General features: G+C 43.7%; 1 protein-coding gene and 1 long non-coding RNA gene across 3 annotated transcripts; both read left to right on the plus strand.

Annotated features, from left to right (window-relative positions):
* The first annotated feature begins 12 nt into the window (after window positions 1-12).
* LOC141925702 (uncharacterized) lies at window positions 13-4,962 on the plus strand. The gene is made up of 2 exons (XR_012623912.1): window positions 13-245; window positions 1,240-4,962. It is a non-coding gene; the product is annotated as an uncharacterized LOC141925702 (long non-coding RNA).
* Window positions 4,963-6,055: 1,093 nt separating this feature from the next.
* On the plus strand, window positions 6,056-23,961 carry ATAD1 (ATPase family AAA domain containing 1). Of its 2 annotated transcripts, none has more exons than XM_074830141.1 (10): window positions 6,056-6,179; window positions 8,282-8,457; window positions 10,163-10,261; window positions 10,538-10,658; window positions 12,266-12,466; window positions 13,622-13,728; window positions 16,594-16,683; window positions 18,793-18,843; window positions 21,815-21,951; window positions 22,496-23,961. In XM_074830141.1, exons 2-10 carry the CDS (start codon window positions 8,296-8,298, stop codon window positions 22,614-22,616), a joined length of 1,089 nt encoding a protein of 362 aa, XP_074686242.1. In that variant the 5' UTR covers window positions 6,056-6,179; window positions 8,282-8,295; the 3' UTR covers window positions 22,617-23,961. The 2 variants fall into 2 exon arrangements, with proteins under 2 accessions (XP_074686242.1, XP_074686241.1); XM_074830140.1 differs by lacking the exon at window positions 6,056-6,179 and adding an exon at window positions 6,726-6,809.

The raw sequence follows: 23,961 nt of genomic DNA on the forward strand, positions 1-23,961 counted from the left end.
CGCCCCGCCGCCTCCCTCGCCGCCGCCCGCCGGCCCGCCCGCCCCTCGCCGCGCCGCACGCCTCCCGCTCCCGCCGCCCCGCGGGGGCGAGGAGGCGGCGGGCGGAGGGATACAGGACGGCGGAGGGGGGGGAGACGCGGCTGAGCCGCGCTGAGCGACGGTGCCGCGACGGGTCACGTGGGCGGGCCGCTGCGCTAGCGCCGGCCCCTCCCCCGCGGGCGGAAGTGGCCGGGCCGGGCCGGGAGGTGAGGACGGGCCGGGAGGGGAGGGGAGGGGAGGGGAAGGGAAGGGGGGAGCGGCGCTGGGGGCCGCCGCCGCCGCCGCGCTGCCCGCGGGGGTCCGTCCCCATCGCCCGAGCTCCCAAGGGGAGCGCCCGAGCTCCCCGAGCGGGCCCCTTCCTGCCTGTTGCGCTCCCGCGGGCTGCCGGCGCTTGGGGCCCGCGACGGGCGAGAGAACGGGGCTCTCTCCGCTGTCCCCCCCGCCTTCTTCCCGCGCAGGCCGGCCCGTACCGCGGGTCGGTGCCACCGCGGCTGTGCCCGCCCCGGAGGGGTGCCCGGGCCGGGGGCCTGCGCTTGTGTAACCGGGGAGGGGGGTAACGGGCGCTCTGCGGCCCCGAGCCCCGCGGGGAGGGGGAGGCGGGGGCCAGCCCGTCGCCGGGGCCTCGTCCTTCCTCCCGCCTGCGCCCGCGCCGCCGGTGTGCGGTTTAGCGTAAAGCCGAGCGGCTCGGGCTGGCTGGGAGCCGCTGCCCTCCCGCCGCGGTACGTGAGGGCCTGCTGCCCCCTGCAGCCGCCCAGGCCCCGGGGGGGCGGAGGGAGCCGGGGGGGTGAGGGCCACCTGGGGCCGCCGGCGACCGAGCACGGGGGTAGGGACCTGCTGGTTGTGGCCGTGCTGTTCCCGTGGAGCTTGCTGTCTCCCTCCTTCCCCGGTTCATCACAATTATCCTGACGGGTGGGAAAGCGCTGTCTCTAAATCACCAAATCGGCCTTTAAATTCCTTTAGAACTTCAGCAAATAAACCCCATTGCACCAGGTTCTTTGTGCAGAAAACTCCCGTAAGTCTCTGGGAATTGCTGGAATTAATGATTTGCAGGAAAATGACCATCAGGTCGCCTGTCACAGCCAGAGCTTCTGAATATGAAGACTGGCTTCGGTCTCAGTTAGCAGTTTCCATCTTTCTCATACTTTGGTAGGGCATATTTTGTGGGGGTTTTTGTGTGACTTTTTTTCCTTTTGTTTGCAGACAGGTAAAATGTTAGCCTGTTGTGGTAGTACAAACCAAAATGCTAAAGCAGCTTGGCACGTATGACTTCTGTAAAGCATCATGAATGGAATCTGCTGGAGATCAGCATCTGCCCCAACTGTTAAGGGATCAGGAGAGAGCTTGCCAGATAATACATTTGAAGAAATGGGGTTACCAGGCAAATAAATTTCTAAATTTGCTTTCCTCAAAAATACTATCTTCATGCCATTCTCTTGTTGGACAGTAAGTAATGTGAGGGGAACCCCATGGACGTCAAAGATAACATGTGTTCGAAGGAAGCCTGTTTAAAGGGAGCAAGAAGGCAGTGGCTTGTTTTACAAAGGGATGATGGACATCTCCAAAATCCGCAAGAAACAGAAACAAAAGGAAAATGAAACCACTTCCTATACAACTAGAAAAGAGACACCATGGGAAGGACCAGCCTGACAGGAAGAGGAGAACCCATGCACCCCTTTTTCCCTTCTCTCCGTGAAAAGCAGATGATGAACCAGACCGGTATCTCCCTAAAGAACAGATCCTGGCTTTAATTTAGAAGTCCACCTCAAATGTTTTTGAGACTGGTGGGGAAAGACACCTTGTTGAAGAGACTTGGTATCTTGCGAGACACATCAGACCAGAGTGAAGATGGCCCTCACAGGAACACGAGCAGGAAATCTCTCCGTGGTTTGCTTAGTAACTGTATTACCCAGGGAATGGCTATCAGATATGCTTGAGCAGGACAACTTGGAGAAAAATAGCACTCATATATTGGTTGGATGCTATGGGAAATTGGTTAATAAGCAGGTCTGGCAAGTAGGAAAAATTGGATAAAACATAATACTCTATCAGAAGATTCATTAAATAGTAATTTTTGCCTATATAAATTAGGCAATACTTTACAAAACTTGTTTGTTCTGAGGAACAGCAAAAAGGAATTCAAAAGTGCAAGATAAATTCAGTGTCTTGTTCGATCTTTAAACAGCTTTTAAGAGAGGTGCTGAAGTCCAGCTGCAGATGGCTGGAGTAGGAAGAGGAATGGGAGGGTGAAATGCCACGCTTTGCCTTTAAGGGCTCAAAATAAACTGGAACATAAGGTGGAGGGATTTCCTGGATTGCCACAGCCTTCAGCCTTTGCAAATGCTATATTATATAATTCCTTTCATAAATGTATCAAGTTTCATCTTAAGATCTTTTGCCACCATTATTCCCACTGGGAAGCTGTTCCCAGAGCTGCCTTCTGATTTTCATGCTAAATATATTTGTGACTGGTTTGTATCCATTTATTCTTGTGCCAGCATTGGCCTTAAATAGCTCCTGCTCCATAGCATTTACCCTTTTTTACTCTTTATGTGCTTACAGCCAGAAATGTCCCCCTTAGCTGTCATCTGACTACACTAAGCTAGCTGAGCTCGCCTAACTTTCCACTCTCCCTCATCTCGGCAATGACTTTCTCCTTCAGTTTTATTATTATTTATTTCTTTTTGATATAGATGGCGTGCAGTGTTCCCGAGGGTATCTTGCCAGCGCCAAGGACAATGGTATTAATCCCTCCAAACTCTGCTAGGAACGTTGCTCCCAAGACCTCTCAGGGCCTTGTTTTCATGATCACATTGGCAACTCATAGTTATTTTGGGATCAACTCGTGTGCGTGCAGTGAGATCGTACTGTTCCTTTCCCAAACTTCAAATGTACGAAATGAACCCAGGAAACCTACTTTTAGGTCCTGGGCTCTGAGGTTATCCATAGAGCAATAGAGAAGTGGCTAGCAAATCAAGACCATCTCTGAAAACGTTTCTGAAAGTCCTTAAGTCCCAAGACTGCCCCTCTCTTTCTAACATCCAACTACATATATGTCACCAGGAAGTTGATACAGCTTAATTGAAGTCCTTTTGCTAGATTTGCATTCCAAGTCAGACCAAGGCTAAAAAGCAGTCTGAGCAGTAGATACCTATCCGTGACTATTGTGTCAGCGACACCTGGGACAGGTTTTCATCGCATCATGCAGTGATGATCTTTGTAACAACTACTGCTGAAATCTCATGTTCCAACCTGCGGGTCTATGCCAGCCAGCACTTGGTAGAATTAGGAAAGAGGACATAATTATGCCACCATTAATATTTGTGCTGTGCCTCCATCTTCAACTCTGCATACGGTTGAGGGCCCACTTTAAAAAGTTAGCTAGAGGTCTATAAAATTGTTAATTACTGAAGAGGTTGGACAGGGACTGCTTGCTTTGCCATTTCCTAAATATAAAATGTAGGGGTTCCAGATGAAACTAGCCAGCGATGGACTCAAAACAATAAAGAGAGGCAGTAGTGTCACAGCATGAAGTTAAATTGTGGGACTGGGTCACAAAATGCCACAAATGTCCAAAGGTTTAAAGAGAGAGCAGACAAATTAATGAAAAAATTGGCTATAAAATACAGCGCATCCTCCGGCTCGGGAAGTCACCAAAATGAATGTTCACCAAAAATAATTTCATAGCAAAGCACCCAGCAGTCAATAACAAAACAGTATGTGGACCGTGCAGCCTTCATCTTACCTTCTCCGATGAGTTTTCCAACTACACTAGGTCCTTTTAGTGACCTTCTAGTCCTGTATTCAAGAGCTGCAATCAACAGAGTCCAACCAAGTCATCCATACAGTCGATTTGAAATTTTTCAATTTGGGGGGAAATTTGCAATCTATATTTTTTCATACCAATATAAAAAAAACCCCAAATGTTCTCTTTTTTCCACAGCTGCAAAACCAAAATTGATAAAGTGTGCTGGATGAGTTTCAACTTATGTTACCACTTTCTAGGTCTCTCCTTAAGTAGGAAGCGTATTCCACAATCCAGAGTAGCCAAGGCATGTGAAGCTGCCACAAATACTCTTTTTTTTTCCCCCCAGTATAAACCCATGATTTCCAGTACATTTCTCTAATTTCAGACAGGTACTTCTACTAGTAGATATAAATTGAAAACTAAGGCCTGATTCACATTGGCAGTGGAAAGGAACAGTCAGTCAGCAGGAGGCTGGTAGTGTCTCCAGGCTCCTGCAGCTCCTGGTCAGCCTGGTGCACAGACTAGAGGCATCAACCTCACCTTCAACCTGACCCTGGTCAGCTTCTGAAAAATTACATCCCTCAAAAATTTTTTTAAGTACTTTTCAGCAGAGGATTTCTTTCGAAGCTTGCTGCCACAGCTGTCAAATAGCAGTGACAAAATGTAGGTTTCGGGCTTTTATGACTTGTGTGTGTGTTTGAATTTCTCCTTACTTGCAGCAAAACAGATGTTTTAAGAGTGGGAGAAAAAACAGAAGAGCCTTAAATATTTTCCTACAGTAACGGTAATTCAAACACAATAGCGTTTTCCTAGTGCATGAAACGCAGACAGTGAAATGATTGATTATTCTTTTTCTATTCAAAAGGGGTGATTGCAAGAATGAGTATAAGTCTCAATAGCAAAAGCTGTCAGCGTCACTGATTGTATCTAGTTCATTTTTAAAATATCAGAGAGAAACTGTTCACATATTCTACAGAGATTGAAAAAAAAAGTCTCTAAAATATTATAATCTGATTTAGCGTCAAAGCAGAAAAGAAAGGCTGCATGTAAATCAATAGGTGCATGCAGACTTTGATACGTTTATTTTCTTACTAAATACACTCTTTATTTGGAAGAGCTGTAGCACACAAAACAATAAAAGGAAATATTGATTTGTCAATATTGATGAAAAAGCAAAAGTTGTTTCAAAACTTTTTTAAATGGGGGGTTGGTTGGTGTATATTAATCCAGTGAACGGAGCTGAACTGAAACTGCTGGAACAGTACTTCGGTGAAATCACAATTCCTCTGGGAACACGAGGAATTTTTTGCACGTGAATTCAATGATGGAAACACCACGCACCACCGGTGCGGTGGGGGATGGATACTGGTGGGGTGGGTGACATCCCACTGGGGTCACTGGGGAGCGTGCCCAGCTTTTGGCACCAGCCAGATGAGCTGTGGGAAGGAAATTCAGCACCCCACTGCCTGCCTGGGGCAGCGCCGGGCGAGCAGGTACGGGGCAGAAATCCCAGAGCAGAAGCAGCGTGTCTGAGCCATGGGTTTGTGGCTGCGGAGTTTCCACGGGCTCCTCAGCGGGTGAAGCATCTGCGTTCGTGTGCAAGAGGTGACGTTTAAAAATGACGTGTCGTAAAATTAGTGTTGTATAAAAAGCTAACTGCTCTTGACAAACAAATTACCCTCCCTAGTGAGCAGCTGAATTTTGCTAGGAAGCCCCTGGGCGGTGTGTGAATTACAGGTGAGAGTGAAACAAAGCGAGGAGGCTCTCAGGAGCAAGGCTGGGGCTGGAAGGCCTTAAAGCTCCAGCGGTGTTGGCAGGAGCAGGCGGGTGGAAGACAAATCGCTGACACTTTGGGTTCGTTATTACAGAGATCCCCTTATTTTAGCCTTCTGGCCATTTTTCTGTTACTATATACGTAGAGTGAAGTTACTGTTTTCATTACAAGTTGAAGCTGGAAAACTATTGCCTCAGTATCTCTTGGAACGCTACTGATGAATCCTGAAATTGCGATGATTTTCCTCCTGGCAGACCCCTGCGGCGCCTCCAGTGCTGCCTCCCCCGAACCTGAGCGATTAACCTCCGGCGCGGGTTGTTCGGAGGCGGGGGCCGGGGCCGGCTGGGCCCCGCGCCGGCGGGGAGCGGCCCGGGAGCGGCCCGGGCTAGGGGCTCGGCCCGGGCTGGGGGCTCGGCCCGGGCTGGCTGAGGGCCGGGCCGCGCCGGCGGGCGGAACCTTCGTGCGGCGCGGCGGGAGCCGGCCGGAGGGGGGAAGCGCGGGACGCGCCGCCGCCGAGCCAGGTCCCGCGCTTGCCGTCGCCGTCGCCTGCCGCCGCCTTCCTCCGGCCGTGCGGCCGCTGCCGCGCCCCGCCGGCCGCGTGTCCGGGAGAGCAGCCCGAGGGTGAGTGACCCGGCGGGAGAGCGAGGGCTGCCCGCCGCCGCCGGCACCTGCTGGGCGGCGGGAAGGTCACGGGCGGCGGGGCCGGCCCGGCCCGGCCCTCACCGGAGCCGCCTTCGCCTCACCGCGCCGCCATGGCCGGGCCCCGGGTGGCCGCCGCCGCGCCCTCGGCGGGGCCGGGGGCTCCCCGAGGCCTGCTCCTGCCCTCGGTGGGGCTCGGTGGGCGGCGCCGGCACGGCTCGGCCGGGCGAGGCGCCCCTGCCCTTGCCCCTGCCCCTTCCCTCCGCCAGCCCCGGCCCCGCGGCCTGGCCGGGGAGCGGCCCCTCGGCGGGAGCGGAGCCGAGCCCCTGGCGGGGAGGCGGTGGCGGTCGCCCGGGGGCTCGGGGGGAGGCGAGGCTTTCCTGCCCGCGCCTGGCCTCTCCCCCCGGCCGCCCTGCGGGAGCAGAACAGGAACCAGCGCCGCTCCTCCTTTTGGTTTCTCTTTAGTATTCGAAGCCCTGGCGTGCAGGCAGGCACAGCTAAACCGTTTTGGTTTGTGGGAGTCGTACGGACCGAGAGTTTGTTGTTCAGTTAACTGCCCTCGTCGTTAGCTCAGCGATCTGCCTAGAAAATAAACGCTAAAATTCATGCAGGGTAATCAGAATGCCATTTAGAAAGGTTACACTTAAAATTCCGTCCTGGTAAAGCTTTTTCTCACCCTTGGTATTCAGGGCAATGATTGCATAAGAAGTGGGTTTTTTTCATTGGGTTTTGGGGCTTTTTTGGAAGCTTTTTTTTCTCGTTCACTGAATATGTAGCCCTTTTATTTTAATAAATCAGGCTTAAGAGAACATGCAGAATCTCCTAGCTCCGTATTACTTGCTTAGATGCCTAAGGAAGCAAATTTTATTTGATTTCCGAGCACATATGCACAGCAACAGCCTTGATTTTTAAATTTCTAAACGAAGAATGAAGAGTTTAAAGAACCAAAACTTTTTTAGTAAACCTATTGCAGCACTTCTCCTAATTCCAGTCTGCCAAATCCTTGTAGACAGAACCTATGGTATGGCATCGCCTTGAGTTGAATACGGGGCCGACACAAAGCAACCGCTAGCTGAGTGAGGGGGAATTCAAGGATATCTTGGCTGTAGGTAGTCCAGCTTTTCCCTGGCTGACAGCTCTGTTTGGAGACCAGCCAGGGACCGTTGGAAGCTGCCAAAGGAATTGCCACTGATTTTGCCCTTGCAGCAGGAAAATCAGGCAGTGAACGAGGAGAGCTTTGGGGGTTTTCAAACAGAAACCCTGCCAGGTGACGAGAAAGTAGATTGGGGAAAGAGGACCCCGATTTTAGAAGTCATTTTTCAATGTTTTAGGAAGAGTTTTTTCCTCTCTGCAGCATGCCCCCATAACTTGAAGGTGCTGTACTTTCTGGGTTTGGCTCATACAGCAGCCAGCCTTTTCCCTTGATAGCTGTGTGCCACATCCAGCATTTTCAGTTTTCCAGGGATATTAATAACTCAAAATGTATTCTGCTAGGTGCAGGCTCCAGCTTGTAACCTCGTTTTATTCAAATACAATTCGTCGATCGCTCCTTAATGTGTCAATTCGGTGCCTTTCCTTTAAACTTCCTCTTGGGAAAAAGAACTCTCTGTTTAAATAACGTAGAGTTATCTTTGTCGCCATGGCTTAGCATTCTTAGGTCAATAACAGTCACAAAATGTCAGTCTTAATGGGAGTGTAAACTTGGCACTGAAATAAAGTAATCTTTATTAGGGTACTGCATAGCTGAAAGGAATGCAGATTTCCTGAGGGAAGAGTGAAATGGGGATCTTTTTGCATGCAGTCAATCAAGAAGTAAGGCCTCAGATTGTTGCTGCCATTTTTTCTCTGCTTACTGGAAGTGAAACCATGGTTATGCTCGGTGCTGCGTGTTTTAATCTTACACAGTTTTATAGGTTGGGGTTGTGCTATTGTTCAGATATTTCATTGTAACTTCATGGTAAGTTTTATGCCCACTGCATGCATGGGAAATAGTTTTTCTAAAATGGTGTTTAAATATAAGGCAGATGTTTTCTCAGTTTTCATTTTCCTTCTTTCTGTCCCTCCCTGCGCTTTTTTACATTTAGTGTTGAGAGGCAAAATGGTCCATGCTGAAGCATTTTCACGTCCCCTGAGCCGGAATGAAGTGGTCGGATTAATTTTTCGTTTAACCATATTTGGTGCTGTAACATATTTTACCATTAAATGGATGGTTGATGCTATTGATCCGACGAGAAAGCAAAAAGTGGAAGCTCAGAAACAGGTAGGATTTTATTCATAAACATTTCTGTGAAATGCTGTCTTGTTCGTTACCTTTCATACAGAGAAATCTTCTAACCGGAAAGTGGACTTGCAATGACCAATAAAATAATTGACAAAAGCATGTGGAATAATAAAAAAAACCCAGAATTATTTTTTAGTAAATCTCAGGATCTAGGCTGTTAATGTTTTCAGTGCTTACATTTTATAACAAGTTAAAATTTCTAGCTCGAAGTGGTGGAAAAACTGTCGAACTGGAGCGTGATTTTTGTCTCTAATTATCTGCAAGTGTGTGGTCCCTGCGCCGTTTCTGCTTCTGACAACTTTACTAAGCAGCAGTCGCATTAAATAATGCTCTCATTAGTCTCTTGGTTGCTTTTTAAAAACCTTGAGCAGAAATAACTTAATTCTCTGCTGCTTTTTGGCAACTTAATGGCAGAGGCAGGGACTGTAGTTCCTCATGACAAAGAGGAACGCTGCTGTCCAAATGCCTTTTTAAGAATAGCTCGCACTTTGTCCCTCTCCCTCTGTTCTCCCTCCACCTCCAGTAGCAGTCAAAATGCCCTGGAAGGAGGAGAAGAAAAAGTGAAAAGCCTCATTCCTTATGCTGAACTAGAATGATTCATGGGGGTTAATGCTCCGGGAAGAGATTTAGGTACATTTCAGAACCAAAAGTTAAATGTTTCCTTTGGAAAGTATTGAAGGAAATGTTGCAACTTTTTTTTGTTTTCTGGCTGGCACAAATTTCATAGATTCAAACAGCAGTTTTGAGCAACCTAATTCTGGTTTGGGTGGTTTGTCTTTTTTAATGAAATCTTTAGTTAAAAAATTGGCCCCACTTTAAAAATCAGCTTTCACAATCTGTGCTGGTGCCACCTATTATATAAGAGGTTGCAATATCCCAGGAGCATGTCAGACTCAACCGCAAGTTTGAGTGTAAAGAGAAACTGAATTGTGAAAGTGTGTTGGCACAACGAATGACTTTTCCTTTTAAATTGGGAAAATGAAAACACTGAATACGTAGAAAAAATTGAGTGGCTTCTGTGAATTTTTTTTTTTTTTTCACCTTAAAAAAGTATTAGTCTCTCCTTGGTACAGTGCTGTGGAGCTTTGAGGGGAGGCATGCTTTTTATAGCAACATAGTTATATCTCCCATTAAAGTGTGTGTGTATTATGTGCAGGGTTGTGAATGAAGATAATTAAGCATGTGAAAGAACTCTAGAGTTCTCTCTAGTAACAAGTTTCAGGCTTTTCATCTGAATCCTGTACAAAGTTTACAAGGCTTAATGGGCTTTTTTAAAGTGTAACATACCTGCATCAGCTTTGGAATCTCCTGTAGAGATTATGGAAATGATTTTGTGCTCAGGTTACCTGTGTGTCTGCAAGCCTCTTCTGAACAGCAAACTCCATGTTTTAATGTTTAGTTTGTTTCTTTTGAGGTCAAAACGTATGACTTGTGGATTTTGGGGTGGGAGGGCTGGTGTGACACTTATTTGATGGGAACTGAGACATATGACTCGGTTTCACTCAAATGACAACAAGTCATTAGGAAATAGCAGAACCTTCTACTTCAGAAAGATTTAACCTCTTTTCAGATGTGATTTACAGAGAAGCTTTTCAGACTCCAAATAACAGTTCTTTAAAAACTAATTTTTAAATCAAGCATTCAATTTCTTTCTCTGATTTTCTTGGCATTTTATTTCCCCCAGGCTGAAAAACTAATGAAGCAAATTGGAGTGAAAAATGTCAAGCTTACTGAATATGAAATGAGTATTGCTGCACATCTCGTAGACCCACTTAGCATGCATGTAAGAAACGGTTTTCCATGTTACTCCGATGAAAGAATTTCAGATGTAGAAGATCTTGATTTTGACTTGGTGTTACATTATTTGTCATACATATATATCTATGGAAATACACAGAAAATATTTCTGTAATTTAAAATTTCGTTGTTGAGAGCAGAGATTTTTTTAAATCACCTGTCTTTTTTTATTTTTGAGGCCTTGCACTACTTGTCAGCTTGTGGATATTTTTTCTTAGCAGGGACTATAGTGGTAAGTTCTAATGCTGTTTTTCTGTACTAGGTAACCTGGAGTGATATTGCAGGCTTAGATGATGTTATTACAGATTTGAAAGACACTGTCATTTTGCCCATCAAGAAGAAATATTTGTTTGAGAATTCCAGGCTCTTACAGCCACCAAAAGGTAGGAATGTTACGGATTTATATGTTGGTATTGAAAAAAAAAAAAGTTACAATTACCCAGAAAGGAAAGAGGAAGTAGGTTGCCAGTCCAAAGTGCAACCATTAAGACTGATGCCAGGGAAAATCCTCAGGTTTTTCCTCTTCTCTTGCCATGAAATCAAGTTCTAGTGAATAAGTCTCATCTTAATAATGAAGCAATAATTGCTTTTCAGTTATTGATGTTACATTTTGGTGCACTAATCTATGTAGCCTGCATTTTTAACTGCCTAGATTGTCTATTTTTTATCTTCTTATACCCCATCTTGTCCTTTGACAGAGGTGAACTGTAACTCTACTGTACAGCTTTGTACACTTGGCTAATATTTTTATGGTGTCATAGAAACATAAGTCATAAACATGAGACGTCAGTGTAAGCTAATCTTGCAGACATCTCTCTGCTCTAGTCCTAACAATTCCAGTCATTCAAAGAGACAGAGATCCCATTTTTATTCTGGAGGTCCCTTGATTTTGTCTGGAGTTCAGCTGTCCAGTACTGAGGCAGTAAGGAAACTGTCGGGTGACAAATTCTAACAGTAAAACAGAAGTTGGACTGTGCTGGAATTCTTACAGCCATATTTGCTATATATTACTACAAACAAGCAGAATTTGAACCTAAAATGTTGGACAAAATGCCAAAGTTTATCTTTACTGCTCTGATCCCTGGAATATTGTCTTCTGGAAATTCTCTGAAAACCATTAATTACTGCCTGTATCTGTGACCATCTCAGTTTCAAGTCCTAAGTGATGGAAAATGAAGCACTTTTTAAACTGGTTTCATTTTTCCAGGCTACTTTCTGTTTAAGTCACAAATTGAAACTGTCTGGAAAATTATTTTAATGTCATGATCTAATAAGCTGAAGGAAAAAATTATTTTTTATTTATCTTTTTAAAACAGACTTTCCATATAGGGCAAGTTCCCGAGTTTTATTAGTGGCTTGCACTGTGTGTTAATAGGAAGTCTTGCTTCAGAGTAATTATGTTTGTGGTCATCAGTCACATAAACAGAAAAAAACCCCTAGTAATTCTCTGTTTCAAGCTTCGACTTCATTTTTTTTCTATAAATTGTTTTCCTTACAACTATGTTAGAAAAACACTACTGTGAATTCTTTCGCTATGACAGGTTTAAAAATAATATGAGGTGTCATATTTAATTAGGGGTAATTTGTTTAAATTGTTTGTGGGGCTCCTTTTTTTTTTTTTTTTCTTTCTTTTCTCCCCCCTCTGTGCTAAGTTTTATTAGCAAGGCTGAAACTGGCTATAAACAAGGCCTATCAAATGCTTACAGGAAATAAATAGGGTTTTAGTTTTCTGTAACCTGTATGGGTCACAGTAATAAAACAGTCATCCTTCAAACAAATGTCTCCCTTCAATTTCACCATACCTGTTTTTAGATATTCTTAGCTTTAGTTTTATAATAAGGATATCTTTAGTAACTTTGTAATTGATTTGATGGAACACTGTGTAACTTTTTTCTTATCTTTTAAAACCTGGATAAAATACAAGCCTGGACACTATCAGGTCTGTTTTCTGTACAGCGACCAGAGAGTATTAACACGGTTACTTTTTCAGGAGTACTTCTCTACGGCCCCCCTGGCTGTGGCAAAACGCTGATCGCCAAAGCTACAGCAAAGGAAGCAGGCTGTCGATTTATTAATCTCCAGCCTTCAACACTGACAGACAAATGGTATGGAGAGTCTCAAAAACTGGCTGCTGCTGTCTTCTCCCTTGCTATAAAGCTCCAACCATCCATCATTTTTATTGATGAAATAGGTAAACATCTATTTTTTTTTTTTTTATAAGTAACTATAGCAGAGCGACATTAAACTGTAGGTTCAAGTTGATGGGTATATTGATCTACTGTCATCTTTTTCTTAAAAAGAGTGATAATGGAACATGGTTCAGTAATATAAATAATACTGTAGAGTAATGGTGGCAAATTAGGAAAAACAGTGTATTTCTTCCTTGTGTTAGTGGGGGAAACTACAAGTAGAACAAGTTGCTGCTTATTTTTGCTTGGGCTAAGGTGGTTCACAAGGAAAGCTTTTCTTCTGTTAAGGGATCTACTTATTCAGGAAACCCATCACCAAATGCACTTCAATGCTTCTCCCGTGAGGGCACATAATAGAAAATTAAAATATGGGTTTAGGAGAGCTCAGGAATAGTAGTTCTTAATAAGGCTGAAGAAGTAGGAGGGGAAGTTCAGCTGGGAAGACAGCAAAGGTGCCTGTTGTTCAGTGCATTTGGACTTGTCACATCAGTGTTTAAGTCCCTGTGAACTTGAGCAGTTCAGTTAAAATTGCTCATTGTCTCGTAGCACTGGTGCTTCTTAAAGCGAGTTGTACAGTTTGCAGAAACAGAGCCTGACGAAGCTTTCACCCTTTCCCCAGTTTAGGTTTATGAAGGAGCTACGTTCTTAAGATGCTTTTTATCCTTTTGTATAGGTGTGAAAAATGTGGTGTTTTTCTAGCTGTTGGAAATTCTTTAGGCAACCACTAGCAGAGTTGGAGCTCTGCGTAACAAAGTGTATGGCCTACTTTACGTCAGCTTGCTGTTCTCCTGTGCTTTGGTATCTTCTAGCTTGCCAGACTGAATGCTTCCATCTCTGCATGAGCATGAGAAATTAAGGTGAAAGTTACACTTTCCATAAATTCAGGAAAGTGAAAATTTGGAGCACAAGATTTGGGACAATCTCATGTGATTAGGCACATACATGTGCAATGTAATTCGAAAGGTGTGCTTGAAAACATGGTGAGATTTCACTTTCCTATTCTTCATCATGAGAAGTATTTTTCATTTGTTGACAATGTTTATTAAAAAAAGTATTTGTAAGATGGAGAATGGCACAAGTCTGCACATGATAAATCAAAGATCATAGTTTCTATGGCAGGATTGAAAGTAAACTGCTTTACTGAATCCTTAATACAGATTCCTTCTTGCGAAGTCGATCGAGTTCTGACCATGAAGCTACAGCTATGATGAAAGCTCAGTTCATGAGTCTGTGGGATGGACTGGACACTGATTATAACTGCCAAGTAAGTACAAAGGGTGACAAGAAAAGTAATGCGATTCTTCCCTCTCGGTTTTTGTGCATTGAGCCGTTTGGGAAAAGTAGCAGATTGCCAAAAGAGTTTCTTTACCTGTCGCTGTTAGTGATTACCAGTATGTTATGGGAATGAGATGAGTTATATTAATCATTTTTCTTCCTGAGAAGACTGGTTTTGTAGTTATTTTGGTTTTGATTAAGAGGTGTTATTTTCAGGAGTGTCTTAAGTCTCAGTAATATAGCTGTATAGTTTGAGCTGCTAAAATTGGGAATCTTCAAACTGTTTTGAAAAGCATTTTGTCAACAGTATTTTCTTCAGGTGAAGTGAATCTTTGATTTCAGGAAGGGTATCGAAAGATCTGAGTATTCATTCTGCTTGCAGGTTGGTTGGTTTGTTTCCAGAGAAGCATTAGACTAGCAGGAGACAAGCACTAGACTCTGGAGTTAATCTGAAAGGGTAGAGAAGTTGATGTTATCAAAAGGTACATTCAATTAAATGGAGCCCTTTAATTCCATCCCACTGTTCCTGTATGCTTCCGTCCCCCTCCCGTAATCTCAGCAGAAGTTTTGTATTTTAGAAAGAAGAAAAAATATAAAAGCTGCTGGTGTTGTAAAAAAACCCAAAAAACATTTATGAAATAAATTACTTGAGTGTAACATAGAGGAAAGCCTGCTTGGTATGTTTCTGAACTGTCTCTGGAGCAAGGCCTTTAAAAAGGATGTTTATTCTCCAATTTTAAAAATTTCAGCCTTTTTAATCTGCATTTTTTTGTGAATGGGTTCCAATACTCTGACCTCTGTTAGTTCTTTCTTTGTAAAATCTGCTTTTCCTCCTCTCAAGCTTGTGCTGAAGGTTTTTTTCAGTTGATTTCTTAAAAACTGCTTAGAACGCAGTGAATGTATACGTACTGAGAGTGTTTGCTTACCACGATTAAAAGTCTTAAGGTATGAACACTTAACTGGAAGTTAATACAATCTTGCAAACACACATTTTTTCCAGTGTTTGAATGCATTATCTTTTTTTCCCAATATACCAACAACTTCTTGGAGCAAGTCAAATTGTTCATTCCCTGCAGTAAGACAGTATGTGCTCTTACCCATCTCGCGTTCAGCATTCAGAGCCAGGACAGGTCACTCTTGTCCTTTACTCGGGTGCCTCTGCAGGGTAGCAGCCACCAAAGTAAAATGCAACGCAGACAATTGGCTGGAGACACTGCAGAGGTTGATGCAGGTTTCTGGGGAGTTTTTCAGCAGCAGTGTTCTGTTTCAATACCATATTTCAGGCTTCTCCCTGAGATGTCATTGCAATTCAGGAAGTGTTCTTTAAGTGGTTTTGACATTTGCATCGTCTCAGTTTTTGACAGCCAGCTAGCAGGGCTCTTTTGTTAATTACAGATGTTTACTTGGGAGCTTTGTGTTGCTTGTCTGATTCTTGCCAAACAAATTTCCTTTGAATAAGGATAGTATTTGGTTTTTGTTATGGTAGAAGTTCCAGATGCTAAGAGGAAATTGTTAGTAAGTGTTGCGATGAATGTTATTTGCTCCTGTGTTGATTGCACCTGAAACGCCTGTTCAGCTTTGGCCTAAACCTGGCACGGATATAGTCTTGAGTCCAGCAGGAACTTGGGGCACGGTGCCTGTGCTGCTTGAAAGGACAGTCCAAGTCTGGAAGCTTGCAGAAGTCCAAGCCACGCTCACAGAACCTGCGGACAAAGCGGCTTTTGGGAAGGCTCCTCAGCTCCGGCGGCGCAGGGGAAGCGACAGTTTAGGCCCAGCGTTGGGCCTTGCTGCAGGGCCCTGGGAAGCCCAGCCTACACGTACACTCAGGAGGAGGCAGCCCCGCCAGACCTTAGCCTGTGTTTGGCACGCAGGCAGGCGCAGAGCCCTTACACGCCTAACGCTTTCAAGGAGGAGGTGAAGAGTGCCGGAGCCCTGGTGAAAAATGTGTCTTTTGGCTTTTTCTGCGTGTAGCAATTTGCCAACGTGTGCTGAAGCCTCTAGGTGGCAGGGTGACTCTGCGCTGGGACACAGCCTGGCCAGGGACTGCTGGAGTGCCAGGGCTGGCTGCGGAACAGTGACCCCGGACAAAAGACCAGAAGCATGTCATGAAACTATTGATAGGAGATTAATTTCCCTCACATTTTTCACTTTCGTGACTGGGTATTTACAATGTACATAACTTACAGTAACAAATGAGAAAACAAGGCTGATGTGGATGAGAAGTAAATTTGTTCTTAAACTAATAACTAAAATGCAGTTAAACAAGGTAAATACTCTCCTTGTATTGAACTTGGCTTGTACACATCTAATGTGCTGCCTTTACAGTATACCAGTGCATACAGGTTCTTACTGACTTAATGCTCTTTTTTTTTAATGCTTATAAAAAAAGAGGCGTTTTAGTGAATGTGAAAGCTGCCAGTTTGGTCATCCTGGTGAACTGATTGCCTTTCTTTTTTCAACACAGCACAAAAATGCCACATTTTTGTAATACTTTATCAAAACATCTTTCAACTTCCATCCAGACCATCGGGAACTAAAGACACATTGCCAGGACTTGTAAGCAGAAGTTTTGGGTTACTGCTTAGAGTTGGAACTTTCAAACTGGGCTCAGAAGGCTTCAGACTAACGTAAAAATCTCCACCCAGGTGTACTCTGTGGTACCGGCGCTCTCTTAAGCGGCCTGTTTAAATTCACTTGCTGAAATCAGTACCAAGAAACCTTATGTAACTTCTTTAAGTGTTGATGTTCTTGATAAAGTGTGGAAGAGTCACATGTTTGGTTTTGAAACTCCAATACAGTGGTGTTTTCAGAAGCTGGTTTCAGGCAGACTAATTCTTCCTGTTGGTGTATACAGGTAATAGTGATGGGAGCCACCAACCGTCCTCAGGATCTTGACTCTGCAATCATGAGAAGAATGCCGACCCGCTTTCACATCAACCAACCTGTAAGTCATGCCAGGTTTGCCTGAACAGTGTGCCTAGTGCCTGAGCTACAGGCAGGTGCCTTATCAGCCAGGAAACATTAATTTTTTTTTTTCCCAAAGAAATACTCTAATATCTTGATCTGGTTTTAGTTTTTTAGAAGCACATATATAACTTTGCTATTTAATGTGAAGTTTCTCACAGAAACCTTGATTCCTTGGATCTTTTATCTGAAACAGCGCCATGTGCTCTGAGAGTTTCCCACCCGCTTTCTTCATCTGTAAGAATGGAGTGGTTTAGACACTGCACTCTGGAAAGAGCTTAGTTTTAACTGGAAAGCAATCACAAAAAGCACAAAAGTGACCGCACCCACTTGCCTACAGGGAGAGTGGCACCCAGGTCAGATAGTGTCACGAAGCAGGTACATACCGGCTACCATTTATTCCTTCTTGATACACAGTATTTTAATTTTCAAGGAGAGCAGAGGGAATGGGATCTGCATACCAAAGCCTGTGTTCTTCTCAAGCTTTTCCACAGTCAGGCACTGCAAGTAGTCTGGAAAACTGTTTTTATTCCACTTATGGTTTATGCCAAACAGGCAGTAATTAAGGTCTCTATCCCTTATGCCAGCCATCACAAGGTTACCCTTACTATTAATGTTGCTATTGCCATCCTTTCCAAGGTATTTTAGTCTCCTCCAAACACTTGGCGATATCACAAGACATTTTTGTATCAGTATTAGAAAGAGTTCAGTTGTGGTTGTCAGTATTCCCTTCTGGCTACAGAAATACTCTTCATTATTCATTTTTTGCAGAAACTTGGAAACAAAATTGGAGGAGTAAAACTCTTACTGATTGTGCAACAGAGTAGTCATGTTCCCAGACCCATCTTGTTTGAACTGGCTTTCGCTCCTTGTGGGCGGATACTTTTCAAAACAAAGCATTTATAACAGTATCTGCTTTTCTGCGATGCCTGCTAATAGAAGTTCATACACCTTACTCCTCTTCAAGTTTTCCTTGAATTAGTAAGGTGCAAGGATGTGTAATTTATTACTTGATCATGTTTTTCTATTAAGAACCATCGTTAGAAGGGGGAATTATCAGCAGGTCACAGTGCCTCAGGATACTGCAGGGGTTGGCTCTCTCTCCCAGGATCAGAATTACCACAGGAAACGTCATTTCAGGCACAGACACGTAACTCCTTACCTCACTACAGCCATCTCACGAACTTACCGCTTGTTCTTGTCTGCGGTACTTCGCGATACAACCAAGATTGGTTACAACTCTTTCATTGAGTGCCAAGATAATTTATGTGCTATGGATTGGAAGTGTGCACAGGTAGTACTGCTGTAGAGTAGCTAAAGCCTTGCAGGTTTTATAACTGAGTTTGAGATTAAAATGCCCAAAATTACTCATAAGAAATTGTCTGCAAGGCAAAGGGAAATGGAAAAAGCATTTTTTTGATAGAGCATATCAACTGCTCAGCTGCCAGAGTATCCATGGGGTGTTTTTTTCCCTTTTTAACAATGAAAATGAATTTAGGACAAGTTTGGGTTCGGGAGACACAAAAAAGAGTCTCTTTGCTGCCTGTGTTTTACCTTGCTCTTAAGAATATGCTCAGGATTTAACCGTTTCTTTCAGTAACCTCGTCAGAGCGTGTGATGTATATTGCTTAAAATTTCCCAAGCATCGTCTGTAGTGATTTTGTTTTGTTTTTTTTTTTTAAGCAGAGCCGTTTACCTTCTTCATCTGATTTAGCAAAGTACTGAAAGCATCCCCTAGATCTAGAGAATCTGCCCCCTTTAAAGATGATGGGAATTCTTTGGAGACAACTACTTTCACTTAGGGCAAAGTAAGGCTAAATGGCAGTGCAGTTTTGCTTTCCCTGCAGTTAGTGTAAATGTATATGCTCAGATGTTTAGTTTCATGTCCTCCTGGAGTGAGAGTACCCTGGATCTCGTTTTGCCGAGTGATTTGCCATCAGATAGGTTTCCTTAGTGTGTATCACATCTCCCGTTTGAGGGATCAGCTTGTGTCACTGAGCTGTGACTGAAAGCCCACACCGTGCAAAATTGCAATAGATGTTACATATGTTTATTTTTGTACTCTAGTAACTAATCTCTTTTGTTTAAGGCCCTGAAACAAAGAGAAGCAATCTTGAAGCTAATTTTGAAAAATGAAAATGTAAGTAGACTTCTTTTAATGGTTAATTTGCTGTATTACTGTTGTCATGAGTGCAAGCTCTGTAATTGTAGAAAACATGTTTTATAATTGACTGTCTTGGAGTAAGGTAGAGATTATCTACTAGGGTATTTCTGATTATAATTTAGGAATCTTTTGTGGTTTTAGGCATTAAATTAAAGCAATAGAATTGGCTACTGCTTTAAGCATGAGCCTCAGTCAGAGCAGCAGTCTTGGATTTTGTGGTGAATCACCATTTCTGAGGAAAATTACTTCATTTCTCTGTCTCCATTTTCTTGTTATATAGCAAGATAATATATTTACTTCTCTAAAGATGCTGAAGGTGAATCATGTTTGGAAGTCACTTTGACCAGTAAAAGAAATTTCAAGACATCATGAAGCAGGGAGAAGAGATACTGAATTTTTTAAACTCTGTACGGTTTATTGGCTCTAGTCAAGAACAGAGGAATGACATTTTTTGACAGTGCTGCTTTTTGCACTTTTCTCCTTAGCTCGTGTTTCCTTTAGAGGAAAACCACTATAGATATTGTTACTAATACTATATGGTGTTTGTGTCGCCATCTGCATTCCAAGATGAGGGGAAGGAGTGGCTGTGAGCACATCTGGTAGTGTCTGTTGGCAGGGTGTGGGACGTGGGTTATTGGAGAGGTTCCTGCCAAATTTAGTCTGCAGCACTAATTGTCTTGAAGTTAATGTTGCAAAGTGTCTCTTGGCTGAGGTCTATCCAAATAAATATCATTCGTTCATAAACGCAACTTAAATTTTTTAAGAGGCCTAAAAATCCCAGCTCCATTGCAAATGGCTAAGATATTGGGGAGGTTGCTTTGCAAATGGTCGTTTTGGATTGTTGGTATAGGATTTGAATATAGGTTGGCTTTTTCGCAAAACGCTGGTCATAGATGTGAAAACAGAACTGCTACAAGATGCCAAAGGAGTTGTGGAGGAAGAGCAGAAAATCTCAAATAAACTGTGTCTTGCAAGTGGTGATTTTGGACTCGGTTTTCTCTTCAAGAGCTGTTAGGGAGGTGTGCCAAATAATAGACTCCCTGAATACAGACTCCCCCAATATCTGCAGCCGCCCAGCCCTTGCACGCAAGTGGACTCTGGCTCCTTTGTCTCAGCATCTGGGCCTGGGAGATGCAGCACCTTGGCCTTAAGGCCTTCAGCAGAAACCTAAATTGGCTTCTGAATACGGACCCGAAAGAACGCAAGGTGTATAGTGGCAGGGAGTCACAGCCACGCAAATAACATTTTTCAGGGGGGAAAAAAGGAAAAATCAGCCTGTATTGGTTATCCCAGAGGAGGAGGAGGAGGAATTGGATCCTCAAGGCCAGCTTATTTTTTCTGAGGGTGAGAAACATCCTAGCAGTCCTTCACGTGGCGGGTGTAGTCATGCCCTCAGTTTTCCTTGCCTGTCTTAAAATCTCGTTTCTTCTTTCTCAGTCAAAGGGAAGTCCTTGTTCGTACCTGCTACACAACGTGCCCACTTTCTATATATTCTTAGTCAGCTGTGCTGCTCTGTTCAATTCTTGAGGGCCTTCAGCCCCACACTGAGCAAATACGTTGCAGATCCACAGCTGTTACTGACTTTGGTACTTGTGTGTGGGATCGGGCGTTAAAGCAAAGCACTTCACGACAGCCAGGCTGTAGTGTCTGTAGGAGGCACTTTGGTGTAAGCCAGCTGCTGCTTTTGCCTCAATTTCCACGCCTGGGGAGCCAGGTGGCTCACTCTGGACCCAAACCAGAGCACTGCGTGCCCAGTCGTGGGCTAGGGTGCTGGGCTCAAGTACAAGCTCAGGATACGAGCCAGCAGGACACTGCTGTCCTTCAGGAAAAGCAGGAGGACCGGCGGGGAGTTGGAAGGGTGCTCAGTGGCTGTTGGCCTGTTCTTGGGTTATCGTGGGGAGTGCACGGGTGGAGGGATAGCTGGAAGCAGCAAAGATTACACCTGGGGCTTTGCCTTCATCGCCACAGCGTAGTTTCCTTCTTAGAAGAAGTCATCCCATTAATTTCAGCCTTTTGTTAGACTAGTTTGGCTTTAACTTTTTGAAACGGAAATACTGATGCACTGGAAAATGTGCCAGAAGGGGCCGTTATCAGGGGTTCTGTAAAGGGACTGAATAAATATGGGGGTCTGGGCTGGAATGAGTGCGGGCTCTGATCTGCTGCACGGAGTTGGACACGTTATTTCACCTCAGAGTTCCGTTTCATGGTTGTATAAGGTAGGAGCAGTTGTTTGGTAACTCAGCAGACAACTCGAGTTGCTGAGATAGTGGACAACTACTTTTGAAGTTCTCATTCTGCACTGAAAGGTAGCAACAACAAAATGTAAATGTGACAGGAACTTTTTCCAGCCTTGCTGTGTTGCCGGTAAAAAGACGTGTTTATGAAAACAAAATGCAAATAATGTTTAAAATAATGTTTAAAATTTAATCTTTCAAATAATGTTTAAAAAAAGGGCTGTGGCTGTGAAAGGAGACCCGCTGGGTAGTGTTCGTTGTCTAGAGATGAAAAGGTGCACATAGGGTCTGATTGAGCCCTTAACCAAAAAATATCAGTGCCCTTGCGGGAAATTTGTGGGGGCATTTGGGAAAATGGGTCATTCTTTCTGTGATCCAGTTTTTGCCATCCAGTGGGCTTCCAAAACCACACAGGAGCTTTGTCAGTAACAGAATATACCAGTGTGATGGTTCACTTCTGGTTGCCTGTTTGGTTTTTTTTATCAGCTACAGAGTTTTATGAGATGAAGCATCAGTTTCATTTAATGACATGAACTACACAGAGGGTTCAAAGTGTCAGTTAATAAAATAATTTTCTTTTATCTCTAAAAAAGTCAAGGCTGAGAAAGATCAGTGGGCAGGTAAAAATACTTGGAGGTGGCTGTTTCTTGTCTTGGGTGAACAAAGTAACTGACTTCAGACTTTTCATTCTCTGACCTTTTGTTTTTTGGCAGGTGGACAGGCACGTAGATCTCCTCGAAGTTGCTAAAGAGACCGACGGCTTCTCGGGCAGTGATCTGAAAGAAATGTGCCGGGATGCAGCACTCCTCTGTGTCAGGGAATATGTTAATTCTTCCTGTGAAGAAGAGACGTATGTGTCTTTATTCTGTCTGTTATGATAGCTGAAGAGCTGTTGTGAATGCTTCTGGTGCTACACACTGTCCAATTATCAGTTTATATTTTCTGATTTGAATTGCAAATTTGTAGAGGTTTAGAAAACCTTGCTATGATTCACAGAAAGCAGGAGGTTCTCTCTTTCTTGACAAATTGCCACTATACAACAAAAAAACCCAACAAGTAAGTTGCCTTTATTCGTTTTGACTATGAAAATGAGACTGTTTGTTCCAAGGGGTGAAGCCTGAGGTGACATGAACCAACAAGTGATATGGCTGCGCTGTGTTACCGGGCTTAAATGCTGGTAACACTCCAGCACGTGTGTAACCCCTCTTGCTGTGATGTTGCTCTGATTATCTCCTGTACTTGCAGGTAATACAGCGGCATGTTTCCAGTGTAGTGCTGGATCCATGCCAGAGCTGCTGTTTTCAGTGATTACTTCTCATTGTTTGAATAGCTGTGACACAGCACCCGAATCATTATCTTGTTTGTTTTTTTTTTTTTCTTTCTTCCTTTTAAAGCCACGACGAAGATGAAATTCGGCCTGTGCAGCAGCAGGATCTCCACAGGGCAATTGAGAAGATGAGGAAATCGAAGGATGCCACGCTGCAGAATGTTTTGATGCATGTTAGTTTAGATTAAGGTGAAAGAGTGTTTGCAGTTTCTGATGTGACTTAGTTTGACTTCTGTAATCAGTTAGGAAAAATAATGTCAGGGTTGGGAGCGGGGGTGTTCCTTGAGTAAGGGAGTTCTGTTTCTGGAATTGTTTTTATACAACAAATTCTAAGTTATTGAAATTTAGTCACGCGCAACTAGAAGTGTAACAATCGATCACCAAGTGGAACAATTATAGCCCAGACCAAGAGCAACTGCCTGTGTCTTGTCCCGTCATCGATACGCTGTGCAGCCTTACAGCAGGTGCTGGTGTGGCGCGTGGGCTCAGCGGTCACTGCTGCGGCGGGGACACGATCCATCCCGTGTGTGTATATACGTATGAGCCTGTCTGTATGTATTAAATGTATATATCCACACATTTTTTTATATATAGACATAATCTGTAGATAACTTGAGTATGGAAAGTCTTTTCTACTTACTGAATCAAACCAAATCAGAAGATGTATAGATTAAAGATTCGCCGATACTCAGTTCACACTTACTTCTTCCTTTTAGCAGCAAATATGAAGATAGAAATTCTGCTTCTAGAATAACTTTCAGGCAAAGTTTGAAATGTTACTGATTTTTCTTTCACATGACCACTTGAAATCTGGTGCCATTTAGTAAAAATAGTAAACTACTGTAAAAATGTTCGAATACTTTTAATTTTGTATGAATTCTGCTTTTTGAGGCTTTTTAAATGAATGCTGTTTTTATTTTTATTTTTTCCTTGATGTGAGTAATTAGAGTAGAATCTTAACTGGTCTTTCATAAAGCCCGACATATTATAAGCTCTCTGAAATTGTGGCTTTCTGATCTAGTAGACATTGTAACGAGGGCTTGCTGCTATTTAATCTCTGAAAGACCCACTGCTGCACTGTGGCATTGTACCATGAAGTGTCATACGCATAGCTCTGAGGTGCGGGGGATGTTTTGTGATGTTTTGCTCTGTCACATGCTCTGATCTGCAAAATTGAAGAGAAGGGAATGGGGTTTAGGATTATAAATGTGATTTAGCAATGTTCTGTACTTGCTGGTAACAGTAAATTCATGTAATGTTTATGTAGTGATAAAGGCAAAGGGTTAAAAATGTGACAAAGGTGTTTTGGTAAAGTTGCTGTCAGTAGGTTTTCAATAACTTGATTTCTCTTCCTATAACATTATGAATTGTGCACTAATTCAACACAAATATAGAATTGGAATGGTTTGAACCCCTGGGGGGATGCGCTGTGCCACAGCTCTGCTCGCTGTGAAAGCAAGGGAACGATGTAAACTGGAATGTGCTGCAAAGTGAAATAAAGACAGCTGGGGCCAGCCAGTGGCCACTATCGGG

This window comes from Strix aluco, chromosome 7 (assembly GCF_031877795.1).
Source record: "Strix aluco isolate bStrAlu1 chromosome 7, bStrAlu1.hap1, whole genome shotgun sequence".
NCBI lineage: Eukaryota > Metazoa > Chordata > Aves > Strigiformes > Strigidae > Strix > Strix aluco.

Coding starts and splice junctions, on each gene's coding strand:
- ATAD1 (XM_074830140.1), top strand. Junction 10,659..12,265: donor GCTCTTACAGCCACCAAAAG/GTAGGAATGTTA, acceptor TTACTTTTTCAG/GAGTACTTCTCTACGGCCCC. Junction 21,952..22,495: donor TCTTCCTGTGAAGAAGAGAC/GTATGTGTCTTT, acceptor TTCCTTTTAAAG/CCACGACGAAGATGAAATTC.